Source organism: Salvelinus fontinalis, chromosome 8, assembly GCF_029448725.1.
Source record: "Salvelinus fontinalis isolate EN_2023a chromosome 8, ASM2944872v1, whole genome shotgun sequence".
NCBI lineage: Eukaryota > Metazoa > Chordata > Actinopteri > Salmoniformes > Salmonidae > Salvelinus > Salvelinus fontinalis.
The window spans coordinates 41,304,450-41,321,776 of NC_074672.1; the positions used below are offsets into that span (position 1 = coordinate 41,304,450).

The following is a 17,327-nucleotide window of genomic DNA, read 5'->3' on the forward strand; positions in this document are numbered from 1 at the left end:
TGAGACTCTGCATGCAGAATTCTGCAAAAATATCCTCCGTGTACAACGTAGAACACCAAATAATGCATACAGAGCAGAATTAGGCCGATACCCACTAATTATCCAAATCCAGAAAAGAGCCGTTAAATTCTACAACCACCTAAAAGGAAGCGATTCCCAAACCTTCCATAACAAAGCCATCACCTCCTGAGAGATGAACCTGGAGAAGAGTCCCCTAAGCAAGCTGGTCCTAGGGCTCTGTTCACAAACACAAACACACCCCACAGAGCCCCAGGACAACAGCACAATTAGACCCAACCAAATCATGAGAAAAGAAAAAGATAATTACTTGACACATTGGAAAGAATTAACAAAAAAAAAGAGCAAACTAGAATGCTATTTGGCCCTAAACAGAGAGTACACAGTGGCAGAATACCTGACCACTGTGACTGACCCAAACTTAAGGAAAGCTTTGACTATGTACAGACTCAGTGAGCATAGCCTTGCTATTGAGAAAGGTCGCCGTAGGCAGACATGGCTCTCAAGAGAAGACAGGCTATGTGCTCACTGCCCACAAAATGAGGTGGAAACTGAGCTGCACTTCCTAACCTCCTGCCCAATGTATGACCATATTAGAGAGACATATTTCCCTCAGATTACACAGATCCACAAAGAATTCGAAAACAAATCCAATTTTGATAAACTCCCATATCTACTGGGTGAAATTCCACAGTGTGCCATCACAGCAGCAAGATTTGTGACCTGTTGCCACAAGAAAAGGGCAACCAGTGAAGAACAAACACCATTGTAAATACAACCCATATTTATGCTTATTTATTTTAACTTGTGTGCTTTAACCATTTGTACATTGTTACAACACTGTATATATATAATATGACATTTGTAATGTATTTTTTGTTTTGAAACTTCTGTATGTGTAATGTTTACTGTTATTTGTATTGTTTATTTCACTTTTGTATATTATCTACCTCAATTGCTTTGGCAATGTTAATACATGTTTCCCATGCCAATAAAGCCCCTTGAATTGAATTGAATTGAGAGAGAGAGAGAGAGAGAGAGAGAGAGAGAGAGAGAGAGAGAGAGAGAGAGAGAGAGAGAGAGAGAGAGAGAGAGAGAGAGAGAATCTACACACACACACACAACAGACAGACAGACAGACCAATCTACCCTATTGGTGTTGTTGAGGGGGAAAGACTTAACAGTTGGTGAAAGATTGAATGGATGTTTGACTGCTGATCCCTTGAACCAATACAATCCTTGGCCCTTCCTCCCTCTCACACTCAGGGACTGGTTCATTGGTGGTGACAGATGCTGAATATGTATGAGGAGAGGGTCTGTTCGTGGGTGGAGCCTGAGAGGCTGACTGAGAAGTGAAGCGAGTAACAGCAGCATTCTGTTTTCAAGCACTGCAGCATCCACGCACTGACAAGGATCACATTCTCCCTCATTTTAGAGGGGGGGCATGTTTTGCCTGCCTTCCCTCTGGCACAGATTGCATTGGCTACCTTGGCTTCATCCTTCAAAACCTCTGGGCTGGCTGTCTACCTCCGTCTTACCTTCAAGCTGGACTTCCCACCTCTTCTCTCCCCCTCCGCTGCTGTAAGTGGATCGGCCAGACCTCCGTGAGGGTGACATAGACATGGGCTGTAAACACTCTGGACAGGGCAAGTGGGCTGACAATGGGGTGAGTACAGTGGACATTTTCTGTGTGTGTGTGTGAGTGTGCGTTTGTGCGTGCGTGCGCAACCTGTGCCTTTGTTTTGGGATTTGTGTGCTTATTGACAAAGCAGCCTGTACTGTTACCATCTTGTCTGCCATGCATGCCTTGACAAAGTCAGCATACGCAGGCTACATAATCACCACTGAAGACTCGGGGCAGACAGTGTGTGTATGTGTGGATTTATATTATGGTGTCATGTGTGTTCATTTGAGTGTATGTTTGCATGACTGAGGGTCTTTAGCATGTCTATGAAGAGAGTGATGGTGGTCATGGTGACCTGCTCTGGTCTCAGAGGAAGCCACGTAGACGATGCCTCTAGACAGGTCGACTAGTCACCAACACGCTCTCTCTCTCTCTCTCTCTCTCTCTCTCTCTCTCTCTCTCTCTCTCTCTCTCTCTCGCCCTCTCTCTCTCTGTCTCTCTGTCTCTCTTCCCCTCTCTCTCTCGCCCTCACCCTCTGTCTCTCTGTCTCTGTCTCTCTCTCTCTCTCTTTTTCTCACTCTCTCTCTCTCTCTCTCGGTCTCTCTCTCTCTCTCTCTCTCTTTTTCTCACTCTCTCTCTCTCTCTGTCTGTCTCTCTCTCTCTTTCTCTCTCTCTGTCTCTCTCTCTCTCTTTTTCTCACTCTCTCTCTCTCTCTGTCTCTCTCTCTTTTTCTCACTCTCTCTCTCTCTGTCTGTCTCTCTCTCTCTCTCTCTCTCTCTCTCTCTCTCTCTCTCTCTCTCTCTCTCTCTCTCTCTTTTCTCACTCTCTCTCTTTCTCTCTCTCTTTTTCTCACTCTCTCTCTCTCTCTCTCTCTCTGTCTCCAGTAAGCTCTGGTCAGTCAGCCATGGTCCAGATAATGTGCATTGTAATGCAGCAAAATAATTGTATATTGTGCATAAAGAGAAGGTTTCTCATTCATGACCAGAGGGTGAATGTGTTCATTGGTGGCCTGACAGAATAGGATGTTCATGTGGAGTGTACGCCTGCAATATAACCTGAGTAAGTAATGGCTGCTTAACCTGGGGGGTGAGGGTGGAAATCTGTGTCTGAGGACAGATTCAGAGAGACATCATGACCTGAATCTACACACAATACACACAGACACACAGACAGACAGACAGTCAGACAGACAGACAGACAGACAGACTCTCAGATGTGTTTAGGTTATGAGACATCATTTATCAGATTGTCTGACTTGTGTTGTGACGCATTAGTTATAAAAAATTGTAACTGCAAGGTTCTCTGCTTGCATTACTATCAGAGTGCAGTGGGGTGAAAAAGCTCTTCCTGACTTGGATCTCTAGGGTTTTGTTGAGCACAAAGCTTTTCAGACTAGCCAGAATGTATGGCTAGAGGGTCACATTGGGGTGTTGAGCTCAGCTGGCATACATTTCTGGAGCCATGAGACTTCTCACATAACAATAAACTAATATCTTCTGACAGTTACGTCTACTGCTTCCAAACCTGAAAGTGTTGATACTTTACTATCTTTTCCACAACAAAGCCTACTGATTTTGTTGGATTGCACTTGGGCCACACATATACAGTACATTGCATCAACCATCTAATAAAAGATTAAACAGACATAAGAGAAGATATATCTGCATGAAACAGAAACAAAGCATGGAAATTAATAAGCAGAACTTAAACACTTCAATTCCTTTTTATCTGACCCTGTATGTTCATCTGTCTCCCAGGTCAAAGGGCATGATCTGTCCCAGCTCAGCCGCCGAGAGGCGTTGCATTTCATGGGGGGCGGCTATGAGCAGCCAATCACGATGCAGATTGAGGGACGACACGGGAGAGGGAGAAGAGCTCATCACTCCCAGTACCCAATGTCAGACTGCAGTATCCAGATGGAGAGGCCATCCTGGGAGGCTCTGAGGGCCCTAGGGGTGGTGGAGGGGGCTGGACCCAGCCTTGGTGCCTACGCTCCTGGGTACGTGCTGCTCGGTTGGGCCTCTGTAGCGGTTCTCTGTCTCTTTATCTGCTTGTGTATGCATGTGTAACGAAGGGGAGATTAATAGTAACCCAGTTATATTGAATCAGTGAAGTACAGCGAATGAGGCTCTGGGTTTTGCCATTTAGAGCAGTGGATCTCAACTGGTTCTAAATTGAACCAGGTTGTCTCAGTCGCGACCCAATCAGGGGCGGACTGGGACCACACACCGGACAATTTTTCTCCCCATTATTAGCCAGATAATGATCGTTTTGCTGGAAAAAAATACAAGTTAGACAGGCCCGACAGGCTAAAAATAGACCAGTCAATCTGGCATTTGCCAAATATGCCAGATGGCCAGTCTGCTCCTGGACCCAATATTTACATAGCTAAACCCAATATTCACATAGCTAGCCAAAAATAATTGTCAAATACAATCTGGAAAACTATTTTTAATGCTAAATTGATAGTACATGCAGTTATATGACAAGGGAACGACATTCCCACCTCTTTCATTGTCAATAATAAAATGTTGCCCAAATCCTTGATGACGAATGTTAATAAACTCATTGGTTTGAGAACACAAAATCAACCAAAAATAGAGCTGCTAAAAGCTCTATATTGAAAATACTGTAATTCCAGAAAGAAAAGTGAAAACGATGTAAGACAATGTCATTTCTATACACTTTCTACCTGTTTTTTTACCACTTTTTATTTTAATTTTTTACATATAATATATATACTGATAAAATATATAAACACAACATGCAACAATTTCAAAGATTTTGCTGAGTTACAGTTCATATAAGGAAATCAGTTAATTGAAATGAATTCATTAGGCCCTAATCTTCATGACTGGAAGAGAGAGAGCGAACAGACACAGAGAGCATGGGCTCCTGAGTTCTTCTGCAAAAAGATAGAATTTACAGTTGGATAAATAGATCAACTTTTATTTGTTTTTGCATGGACTTATATAGGATACTAACCTCAATATCAAAACCTTCATTTCACATCACAATTCTATACCTAAAACCCTGATTTTGGACAAAATTACCTGAATGGACTATTTCTACCAAGGATTATCAAGAAAAAAAAAAAAAAAAAACCTGCAGAAGGAACACAGCTGAACATGGAAATACCATCCAACACAACACTGTGTGAGTAATGTTCAGTATGAAGTTACTTCTGAAGGCAAAAATTAAAAGGCAATCTCTAGGTAATTCTGTTATATAAAGCTTAATAAATAAGGCTACTGAGCTACCAAGATGCTAGGAAAGAAACTGACTGGCAAGAGAGCCCCCCCCGGCCCACCCAAATGCAAAGGCCTTTGAAGCCCCCTCCATCAGTGCAGAGGTAATTCAAATAAAGTACCCTTTGGATTCATATCTATTTTTAACTGATATGCAGCAAGGACACTTCAGTTGAAAATTACCTCAATAAGAAACAATATTGTTGCTTTGATCACATCAGAAGATATCCTCCTCAGAATCTCTAAAATACAACAGCCACAGGACAACTTTGTTTGGACGTCATAAAGGACCATTCGCCAAAATGTAAACAATATAGCTAGCTAACAACCTCCTTTTCCACGTGGAAAAGATGGTGGACAGAGACTTGCTAGCCATGTTAGCTAGCTAGCTGGGATTTTCTACAAGGAATCTGCCTCCTGAAAAAGTATCTCCCAAGTGGGTGACACCTACTCCCATTGCCTGCTTCACTGCTGCTTGGATTCCACCTGGCGATCTGTTCTGCCCTGGCCTGTCTGGTACAGGTACCCCCGCCACACTCCACCCTCTCTCCTGAGCTTTCGCTCGCCTCCAGCATACACACACGGTTGGGGCGATTGACTCTGAACAATGGCTAGAACCAAGTCGTTATATTTCTCTCTGGTGCTTTATGCTATTTGCCTCATGACTCCTGCGTGCTTTGTTGACTATGAACATGCTTGTTAACCCAACCGTGGGACAGACTATGTTTGTTCCCACACTTGGTACTCTGACTCTCTATTGGCTACACAGACTCTTGGCCTCCCATCCTATTCTAACCACCTCTCGCCAGCTTTGTATTCATGTTACCTGATGAAATTGCTGTACAATATTTACATTTACATTTAAGTCATTTAGCAGACGCTCTTATCCAGAGCGACTTACAAATTGGTGCATTCACCTAATGACATCCAGTGGAACAGCCACTTTACAATAGTGCATCTAAATCTTTTAAGGGGGGGGGGGGGGGCAGAAGGATTGCTTTATCCTATTCCTTGAAGAGGTGGGGTTTCAGGTGTCTCCGGAAGGTGGTGATTGACTCCGCTGTCCGCTGTCCTCCGCTGTCCAATATGATCTTGTTGCCATCTGATGCACATTCAAATGTTATAAATCAACACTGCAGATGTTATGTTAATGTTGATTATATCTGGAAATGTGCATTTCTACTGTTGCTAGACCCAATTCTGATTTGTGCTCTGATATCTGCTCTGATATCTTCTCTCGTAAAAGCCTGGGTTTTCTGCACGTTAGCACTAGAAGCTTATTACCTAAAATGGATCAATTGAAAGTGTGGGTTCATGTTTTGATGTCTTCACTATTATTCTACAATGTAAAACAAATTGTAAACATAAAGAAAAACCCTTGAATGAGTAGGTGTATCCAAACTTTTGACCGATACTGTATATGCACCAGTGACCAGTGACCCATTCAAACCTCCTGTGATCAAACTTTGGGTCATTACACACCAGTTGAGAATAGCTGATTTAGAGTATAGCCGTGAGATGTATCATACAGAAGTGGTATTAGAATTGAATGGAACCACTGGCTGGAACTGATGTAATGTGTAAAACATAGTAATTACAGCTTGAAATGCCTATGGTGTGAAAGCTATGTTGTCATATGTGATGACCTCATTCTCCCCAGACCTTACTACGATGACATGCCCCTCCCACCAGAAATGTACGTAGCCAATGGATACCTCTCCAGTGTTGCCTACAATCTGGAGGACCTTAACAGGATAGAGTATGTTGACGTGAGTAATTCTATACGCTTTCATATTAGTATAGCCTAGCTTTTGTACATGATTGATTGATTTTATTTGTCAGTAAAAAAAAGACATACAGTGCTTTCGGAAAGTATTCAGACCCATTGACTTTTTCCACATTTTGTTGCGTTACAGCCTTATTCTAAAATGAATTAATTGCAAAAAAAATCTGCATCAATGTACATACAGTACCCCATAACAACAAAGCTAAAACACATTTTCCGAAGTGTTTGCAATACAGAAATACCTTATTTACATAAGAATTCAGACCCTTTGCTATGAGACTCGAAATTGAGCTCAGGTGCATCCTGTTTCCATTGATCATCCTATAGATGTTTCTACAACTTGATTGGAGTCCACCTGTGGTAAATTCAATTGATTGGACATGGTTTTGCAAGGCACACACCTGTCTATATAAGGTCCCACAGTTGACAGTGCGTGTCAGAGCAACAACCAAGCCTTGAGGTCGAAGGAATTGTCCGTAGAGCTCCGAGACAGGATTGTGTCGAGGTACAGATCTGGGGAAGGGTACCAAAAAATGTATGCAGCACTGAAGCGCCCCAGAACACAGTGGCCTCCATCATTCTTAAATGGAAGAAGTTTGGAACCACCAAGACACTTCCTAGAGCTGTCCGCCTGGCTAAACTGAGCAATCGGGGGAGAAGAGCCTTGGTCAGGGAGGTCACCAAGAACCCGATGGTCACTCTGACAGAGCTCCAGAGATCCTCTGTGGAGATGGGAGAACCTTCCAGAAGGACAACCATCTCTGCAGCACACCACCAATCAGGCCTTTATGGTAGTGGCCAGACGGAAGCCAATCCTCAGTAAAAGGCACATAAAAGGCTCCACTGCTTGGAGTTTGCCAAAAGGCACCTAAAGACTCGGACCATGAGAAACAAAATTCTCTGATCTGACGAAACCAAGATTAAACTCTTTGGCCTGAATACCAAGCAACACTTCTGGAGGAAACCTGGCACCATCCCTACGGGGAAGCATGGTAGTGGCAGCATCATTCTGTGGGGATGTTTTTTAGTGGCAGGGAATGGGAGACTAGTCAAGATCGAGGGAAAGATGAACGAGCAAAGTACAGAGAGATTCTTGTTGAAAACCTGCCACAGAGCGTTCAAGACTTCAGATTGGGGTGAAAGTTCACCTTCCAACAGGACAACGACCCTAAGCACACAACCAAGACAACACAGGAGTGTCTCTGAATGAAGTCTCTGAATGTCCTTGACTGGCCCAGCCAGAGCCCGGACTTGAACCTGATCGAACATCTCTGGAGAGACCTGAAAATAGCTGTGAATCGACTCTCCCCATCCAACCTAACAGAGCTTGAGAGGATCTGCAGAGAAGAATATGAGAAACTCCCCAAATACAGGTATAGCTTGTAGCGTCATGCCGAAGAAGACTTGAGGCTGTAATCTCTGCCAAAGGTGCTTCAACAAAGTACAGAGTAAAGGGTCTGAATACTTACATAAATGTGTTATTTCAGTTTCTTATTTTTTTATACTTTTGCAAAAAAAATCTAAAACTTGTTTTTGCTTTGTCATTATGGGGTATTATGTGTAGATTGATGAGATTTTGTTGTTAAAAGTCTGTAACGTAACATAATGTGGAAAAGGTAAAGGGTTCTGAATACTTTCTGAATGCTCTGTACATACACAGTACATACATTTTTAAACATGGCACCAGGATTGTAATTGTGGTCCCTGATATCTATCTAAGACGTGGTCCCTGATATCTATCTTAGACTTGTGGTCCCTGATATCTATCTAAGACTTGTGGTCCCTGATATCTATCTAAGACTTGTGGTCCCTGATATCTATCTAAGACGTGGTCCCTGATATCTATCTAAGACTTGTGGTCCCTGATATCTATCTAAGACGTGGTCCCTGATATCTATCTTAGACTTGTGGTCCCTGATATCTATCTAAGACTTGTGGTCCCTGATATCTATCTAAGACTTGTGGTCCCTGATATCTATCTAAGACGTGGTCCCTGATATCTATCTAAGACTTGTGGTCCCTGATATCTATCTAAGACGTGGTCCCTGATATCTATCTAAGACGTGGTCCCTGATATCTATCTAAGACTTGTGGTCCCTGATATCTATCTAAGACGTGGTCCCTGATATCTATCTAAGACGTGGTCCCTGATATCTATCTAAGACGTGGTCCCTGATATCTATCTAAGACGTGGTCCCTGATATCTATCTAAGACGTGGTCCCTGATATCTATCTAAGACGTGGTCCCTGATATCTATCTAAGACGTGGTCCCTGATATCTATCTAAGACGTGGTCCCTGATATCTATCTAAGACGTGGTCCCTGATATCTAAGACTTGTGGTCCCTGATATCTATCTAAGACGTGGTCCCTGATATCTATCTAAGACGTGGTCCCTGATATCTATCTAAGACGTGGTCCCTGATATCTATCTAAGACGTGGTCCCTGATATCTAAAACTTGTGGTCCCTGATATCTATCTAAGACGTGGTCCCTGATATCTAAAACTTGTGGTCCCTGATATCTATCTAAGACGTGGTCCCTGATATCTAAGACTTTTGGTCCCTGATATCTATCTAAGACGTGGTCCCTGATATCAAAGACTTGTGGTCCCTGATATCTAAGACTTGTGGTCCCTGATATCTAAGACTTGTGGTCCCTGATATCTATCTAAGACGTGGTCCCTGATATCTAAGACTTGTGGTCCCTGATATCTATCTAAGACGTGGTCCCTGATATCAAAGACTTGTGGTCCCTGATATCTAAGACTTGTGGTACCTGATATGTAAGACTTGTGGTCCCTGATATCTATCTAATACTTGTGGTCCCTGAGATCTATCTAAGACTTGTGGTCCCTTATATGTAAGACTTGTGGTCCCTGATATCTATCTAATACTTGTGGTCCCTGATATCTATCTAATACTTGTGGTCCATGATATGTAAGACTTGTGGTCCCTGATATCTATCTAATACTTGTGGTCCCTGATATGTAAGACTTGTGGTCCCTGATATCTATCTAACACTTGTGGTCCCTGATATGTAAGACTTGTGGTCCCTGATATCTATCTAATACTTGTGGTCCCTGATATCTATCTAATACTTGTGGTCCCTGATTTCTAAGACTTGTGGTCCCTGATATGTAAGACTTGTGGTCCCTGATATCTAATACTTGTGGTCCCTGATATCTATCTAATACTTGTGGTCCCTGATATGTAAGACTTGTGGTCCCTGATATCTATCTAATACTTGTGGTCCCTGATATCTATCTAATAAGTGTGGTCCCTGATATCAAAGACTTGTGGTCCCTGATATCTAAGACTTGTGGTACCTGATATGTAAGACTTGTGGTCCCTGATATCTATCTAATACTTGTGGTCCCTGAGATCTATCTAAGACTTGTGGTCCCTGATATGTAAGACTTGTGGTCCCTGATATCTATCTAATACTTGTGGTCCCTGATATCTATCTAAGACTTGTGGTCCCTGATATGTAAGACTTGTGGTCCCTGATATCTATCTAATACTTGTGGTCCCTGATATCTATCTAATACTTGTGGTCCCTGATATCTATCTAATACTTGTGGTCCCTGATATGTAAGACTTGTGGTCCCTGATATCTATTTAATACTTGTGGTCCCTGATATGTAAGACTTGTGGTCCCTGATATCTATCTAACACTTGTGGTCCCTGATATGTAAGACTTGTGGTCCCTGATATCTATCTAATACTTGTGGTCCCTGATATCTATCTAATACTTGTGGTCCCTGATTTCTAAGACTTGTGGTCCCTGATATGTAAGACTTGTGGTCCCTGATATCTAATACTTGTGGTCCCTGATATCTATCTAATACTTGTGGTCCCTGATATGTAAGACTTGTGGTCCCTGATATCTATCTAATACTTGTGGTTCCTGATATCTATCTAATAAGTGTGGTCCCTGATATCTATCTAATACTTGTGGTCCCTGATATCTATCTAATACTTGTTGTCCCTGATATGTAAGACTTGTGGTCCCTGATATCTATCTAATACTTGTGGTCCCTGATATCTATCTAATACTTGTGGTCCCTGATATCTATCTAAGACTTGTGGTCCCTAATATGTAAGACTTGTGGTCCCTGATATCTATCTAAGACTTGTGGTCCCTGATATGTAAGACTTGTGGTCCCTGATATCTATCTAATACTTGTGGTCCCTGATATCTAATACTTGTGGTCCCTGATATCTATCTAATACTTGTGGTCCCTGATATCTAATACTTGTGGTCCCTGAGATCTATCTAAGACTTGTGGTCCCTGATATGTAAGACTTGTGGTCCCTGATATCTATCTAATACTTGTGGTCCCTGATATCTATCTAATACTTGTGGTCCCTGATATCTAATACTTGTGGTCCCTGATATCTATCTAATACTTGTGGTCCCTGATATCTATCTAATACTTGTGGTCCCTGATATCTATCTAATACTTGTGGTCCCTGATATCTAATACTTGTGGTCCCTGATATCTAATACTTGTGGTCCCTGATATCTAATACTTGTGGTCCCTGATATCTATCTAAGACTTGTGGTCCCTAATATGTAAGACTTGTGGTCCCTGATATCTATCTAAGACTTGTGGTCCCTGATATGTAAGACTTGTGGTCCCTGATATCTATCTAAGACTTGTGGTCCCTGATATCTATCTAAGACTTGTGGTCCCTGATATCTATCTAAGACTTGTGGTCCCTGATATCTAAGACTTGTGGTCCCTGATATCTATCTAATACTTGTGGTCCCTGAGATCTATCTAAGACTTCGGGTCCCTGATATGTAGGACTTGTGGTCCCTGATATGTAGGACTTGTGGTCCCTGATATGTAGGACTTGTGGTCCCTGATATGTAGGACTTTTGGTCACTGATATTTAAGACTTGTGGTCCCTGATATCTATCGAAGACTTGTGGTTCCTGATAAGATTTGTGGTCCCTGATATATATCTATGACCAGTGGTCCCTGATATGTAAGAAGTGGTCCCTGATATGTAAGACTTGTGGTCCCTGATATGTAAGAAGTGGTCCCTGATATGTAATACTTCTGGTCCCTGATATCTAAGACTTGTGGTCCCTGATAACTATCTAATACTTGTGGTCTCTGATATCAGGGTCCCTTGTGGTCCCTGACAAAGACTTGTGGTCCCTGATATCTAAGACTTGTGGTCCCTGATATCTATCTAAGACTTGTGTTCCATGATATCTATCTAAGACTTGTGGTCCCTGATATCTATCTAAGACTTGTGGTCCCTGATATCTATCTAAGACTTGTGGTCCCTGATATCTATCTAAGACTTGTGGTCCCTGATATCTATCTAAGACATGTGGTCCCTGATATCTAAGACTTGTGGCCCCTGATATCTATCTAATCCACTCCTTATGTTCACCTACCTATACTGTTTTAGGATCCAGAGCGCTGTCTGATTGGTTGCTGTAATACTGTTAATGATGAGCCTAGCAGCTTCCTGAGCCAGGTACTGTAAGAAATAAAAGATAAACCATGTTTTCAAAGATACGTAATTTGTCTAAGACATTCAACGAACTATAAAAAACAATGATAGTCATCTACACATACGTCCTAAAATGAACAGCAACAACAACCAATGGTATTCATTGTGTCTTCCATCCTCTCTATTTCAGAGTGAGTATGAGGGCCACTGGCTGGACAGGCCTATGGGCTACCTGCCACTGCACGAGCTTGACAGTGGCCTGGGCTGCACCGACGGCAGCCTCCACCAGGGGGACCTGTCTGACCCAGAGACAGAGGAGGGGGTAGAGGCCCCTATGTCCTCTCCTCCAGGACACACCAGCCGGGGCAGCTCTCCCTCCTCTGAGTCCCTCCTCTCCTCAGAGGTCAGTGACTCTGGCTTCCACAGCGTCAGCACAGGGGAGTTCCGCCACTTCCAGAAGATTATAGACGGGAGGATCCAGAACTACCGGAGCCGCGTGGTCCCGCGGGAGAAGAGATCAAAGTCTCGCTGGGACCTGGAGTCCATCCCTGAGACCCTGACCTGTGACCCCCAGACAGGCAGGGCTCCAGACGGAGCTCACACTTTCATGAGCCACCAGTGCACCATAGGTGGTAGCTCCTTTCAGGTCCGCGAAGCCATTAGCCCCCAGCAGACCAGGCATGGCACCAGGTCTGCTGCCTCCAGCTGCCGTACTGAACCCTGCCAGAGGAGAGCGCTGATGCTGAACCAGCACTGCTCCGAGGACCTCCCAAGCCGCAGCCACACTGTGCATGACTTATCAGACAGGAGACGAGCCAGTCACCCTGGCCTGCCCTCTGGGAACAATGCCATAGGGATATATAGACACGTAGACAGACACCTGCCCAGCAACCCAAACCACCTAGCCGTGCCCACTGAGAACTCTGGCACAGGACAATACAACAGGGGGTTCAACACAGACATCATTGAGAAGAGGAAGCCTCAGAGCAGCCATGTGGAAGGCCCCTGGCAAGGACTATATGTGGAGGACCACAGAGGCAGTATGGCCAGTGAGGACTATAACAGTCAGAAACCGTGTCTTTCCAAGAGTCCCTCAAGGAAACGGCCTGGGAAGCAGCTAGCAGACGGGCGTCAGTTTGCAACACTGGGACATCCTCAAATTGGTGGGGACTGGCCCCAAGCAGACGGCCCCTGTGGCCCCCTCTACAGCACTCTGGACGGGCTCTCTGCCCGCTCCAGGAAGGGTCTCTCTGGGAACCCCCGGGCAGTGAGGAACCAGCTCCTGAAGGCCAGGGCCTCCCGGCTGGCTGACGAGCGCAGTGAGGTCACCACGGACGAGGAGGCCCGCGGGGATGTCTGGGCAGGCCGCTACTGGAGTAGGACTGAGCGCCGGCGCCACCTGGTGTTGGCCCGAGAGCAAAGGCAGAGGAGGCTGAGCCGTGGTGGGCCTGAGGGAGCAGCAGAGGACGGGGCTGCAGGAACAGGGGGTGCAGGGGGGCAAAGGGGTGCAGAGGGCCCTGGAGGAGGCTGCAGCACAGTGCTGGAGCTCAGCCACAGGAAGCAGAGTCGTCTGAGGAACCATAAACTGCTGGATGACTGGACCACAGTGGAGGAGCTGCTGACACATGGCACCCGTGTGGGGGAGGGGGACAACATCCTCTGTCACAGCCCACTGCTGTCGGTCACTACAGTATAATGACACAGTGAGATAAGGTGTGTATGAGTGATTGAATAGGGTCAGTGATATGACTCCAGTTTGGCTACATCTTGTTCTCCACACATGTTCCTGGAAACAACCTAGAGTAGTAGTTGTCTAATGGTCTGGACCAATGGCAGTACGATACAACCTAGAGCAGTAGTTGTCTAATGGTCTGGACCAATGGCAGTACGATACAACCTAGAGTAGTAGTTGTCTAATGGTCTGGACCAATGGTAGTACGATACAACCTAGAGTAGTAGTTGTCTAATGGTCTGGACCAATGGCAGTACGATACAACCTAGAGTAGTAGTTGTCTAATGGTCTGGACCAATGGCAGTACGATACAACCTAGAGTAGTAGTTGTCTAATGGTCTGGACCAATGGCAGTACGATACAACCTAGAGTAGTAGTTGTCTAATGGTCTGGACCAATGGCAGTACGATACAACCTAGAGCAGTAGTTGTCTAATGGTCTGGACCAATGGCAGTACGATACAACCTAGAGTAGTAGTTGTCTAATGGTCTGGACCAATGGCAGTACGATACAACCTAGAGTAGTAGTTGTCTAATGGTCTGGACCAATGGCAGTACGATACAACCTAGAGCAGTAGTTGTCTAATGGTCTGGACCAATGGCAGTACGATACAACCTAGAGTAGTAGTTGTCTAATGGTCTGGACCAATGGCAGTACGATACAACCTAGAGTAGTAGTTGTCTGATGGTCTGGACCAATGGCAGTATTAAACAACCCAAATGGCAGTTTTCACTGGTCCCTCTAAAGCTAGCTGAGTGGGTTTTGGGTAAGCAACGGCACGAAAGATATAGCTGTGTTTTGATGGCACACTCTTAGAAAAAAAGGTGATATCTAGAACCTAAAAGGGTTCTTTGGCTGTCCCCATAGGAGAACCCTTTGAATAACCATTTTGGTTCTAGGTAGAACCCTTTTGGTTTGAGTTAGAATCCTTTTGAGTTCCTTGTAGAACCCTTTCCACAGAGGGTTCTACCTGGAACCCAAAAGAGTTCTAACTGGAACCAAAAAGGGTTATCCTATGGGGACAGCCGAAGAACCCTTTGGAACCCTTTTTTCAAAGAGTGCAGTGACTCATTTCATCAATAAACACTTTTTACAATTAAATGCAATTTCATAAGCTTTTTTCCCCCCCAAAGAGTGGATATCACCATATCAATGTAATGTCATTTATTGGAAATATTAAAACATCATTGCATCACATTTGGCTACAGAATGTAGCTCAATATGGCCTCTTTTTAAAACCACACAGCTGTAGTGATACAGACACTTTGGATTTTGTATGAAAACTCAGGTAGTAGATGATGTGTTGGTTCACTACAGCACAGGGACAAGAGTTCCATCCTGCTCACATGAGAAATGCACTTTCAACTTTTGGCTTTTTCAAGATGCGTAATATATCTGTGAGTTTGTAAACTAGTATTAGTAGGTGTGTGTATTTGGTTGAATGTCTTTTAGGAAACAGAATTTTAGAGAGCCTATCAGAGACCATCAAGTTGGGACCATGGCCCATGATAATCACTAAAGTGTATCTACTATCATGTGTAATGGGATATTCACCTCATGATAAGTGATGACATTTTCAGCATTTTGGAGGGGGGGGGGTAAATGTCTGGTCATGAAACATTCAGTTCTATTTTCACACATTTTTTACAGCCCGTTTTGACTAAGACAACAGAGTACCTTTATTACCAGCATGTAGATTATCCTCAATATAAATCTGCCAACTGGACATGGCAGCACTATTTCCTACGTGACACAAATTATGTCACCTCCTTCACTGGGCTTGGAGTCACAGGACTGATTTTACCCTGACACCACTGTTTGTCAGACATTTGTGAACGCTAAGTAATGTGTCAAGTCAAATAACATTTTATTTACAGTGAATTTTACACGCCTCAACACACTTTACAAGAAAAAATGAATAACTAAAAACAGAAAAAGAGACGTGTCAAAATATTCAGAGAAGCATCACTTGTGCTTTTGTTTTTCCTGATGATGAGGACACCTTGGCGTTATGATGCGGTCAGAGAACCTCTGATTTAGTGTTGCATAATATGAAACAAAATGTCTCACTCTTTTCACATAAAACCAACAGAAAAGTGTTCATTTACAGACACAAAATACGATCAAATCGTGTGAACAACAATCATCAAACGGCATCAAAAACATGTACTAGCCTCGAATTTGATCTCCTGATGGTTTCCATTTGTCACAGTGGATAAGCCCTACTGATACTGATAAGTGGATAAGCCCTACTGATATACGGATAAGCCCTTCTCGAAGAGAAATCTATGGATGTGATGGACATGGTGGTTATTATGAATATTATATCTTGAATGTTCTAATAAAATATGCAAAACATTTCCTGACTTTTGTTTTCATTCTAAACAACATCCTTTTTTCCTGAATCCAAATGTTACTCTGCCACCAATACAATTGCAGTTTCCTCCTCACTATAAACTGCCAAAAGGGCCCTGGATTTCAGAGGCTACATGTTGACAAGAATAATCTATTAATACTCCCAATTATTTATGTGTCCCTTAGGTAAATGACATTTATACTCACATTTAAACTCTGCAGAGTGGTTTTTGTATTCAGTTAAGAGTGACAATGTCAATTTCTGAAGTCATTGTCAATTTTATGGAATGAGAGTTGAAACTATGGTCTACTCCATCTATCCAAACATAGCCTGCATATAGTCACCTTCCCTTCACATTATTGAGGGATGTCATGGCGCAGTCTGCAACACACGTTTATACCAGTAGGTGGCAGACAGAGACAACTCTTTTTTTTATTAAACAAAGTTCACCCTTTTCATACAAAGCCTAAGTAAATATTTAGTTAAATGAATGTCACCACGAATTGAATATGTTTTATTGTGTGTTTAGACCTTTATTTGGATAGTCCATCTGTAGATGCACTGCAGACCCTGGTTCGATTCCAGGCTGTATCACAACTGACTGTGATTCGGAGTCCCATAGGGCGGCGCACAATTGGCCCAGTGTCGTCCGGGTTAGGGGAGGGTTTGGTCGTCATTGGAAATAAGAATTTGTTCTTAACTGACTTGCCTAGTTAAATAAAGGTTAAAAAGAAAAAGAAAATTTCTACTACCCCTAGCTCTAACCTTTACCCTCATCCTAAACGTAACTCTAATTCTAATCCTAACCCTAACCTTAGTCCTTAGTTGTGGTTGATAGTTTAAGCATCTATAGACCATTGATAGATGCTCTATCCAAATAAACTATCCCAAAGTATAACCCTGGATTAGATGATAAATCAAATGCAATTAATACATCATTTTTTTTTTTTTTTTTTTTTTTTTACAGTTATACTTCATTTGGATAGTCCGGATCTTCCATCTGTAGATGTTCTACAAACTATCTGTTGATAAGCAACTGCTTGCTATCCGTAGGGCTAAGGTTAGATATGAAGCAAGATAAGGGTTA

At 43.2% G+C, this 17,327-nt stretch overlaps 1 protein-coding gene across 1 annotated transcript; it reads left to right on the top strand.

Annotated features, from left to right (window-relative positions):
* The first annotated feature begins 1,355 nt into the window (after positions 1-1,355).
* Positions 1,356-16,242, top strand: LOC129861254 (uncharacterized). Its single transcript, XM_055932502.1, has 5 exons — positions 1,356-1,684; positions 3,400-3,641; positions 6,551-6,659; positions 12,108-12,176; positions 12,343-16,242. Exons 1-5 carry the CDS (start codon positions 1,640-1,642, stop codon positions 13,846-13,848), a joined length of 1,971 nt encoding a protein of 656 aa, XP_055788477.1. The 5' UTR covers positions 1,356-1,639; the 3' UTR covers positions 13,849-16,242.
* Positions 16,243-17,327: the final 1,085 nt, after the last annotated feature.

Excerpts from the sequence above, each read along its gene's own strand:
- LOC129861254 (XM_055932502.1), top strand. The coding sequence starts at position 1,640 with ATGGGCTGTAAACACTCTGGACAGGGCAAGTGGGCTGACAATGGG. Across the intron at positions 1,685-3,399 it reads GCAAGTGGGCTGACAATGGG|GTCAAAGGGCATGATCTGTC; the intron begins GTGAGTACAGTG and ends TCTGTCTCCCAG. Across the intron at positions 3,642-6,550 it reads CTTGGTGCCTACGCTCCTGG|ACCTTACTACGATGACATGC; the intron begins GTACGTGCTGCT and ends CATTCTCCCCAG.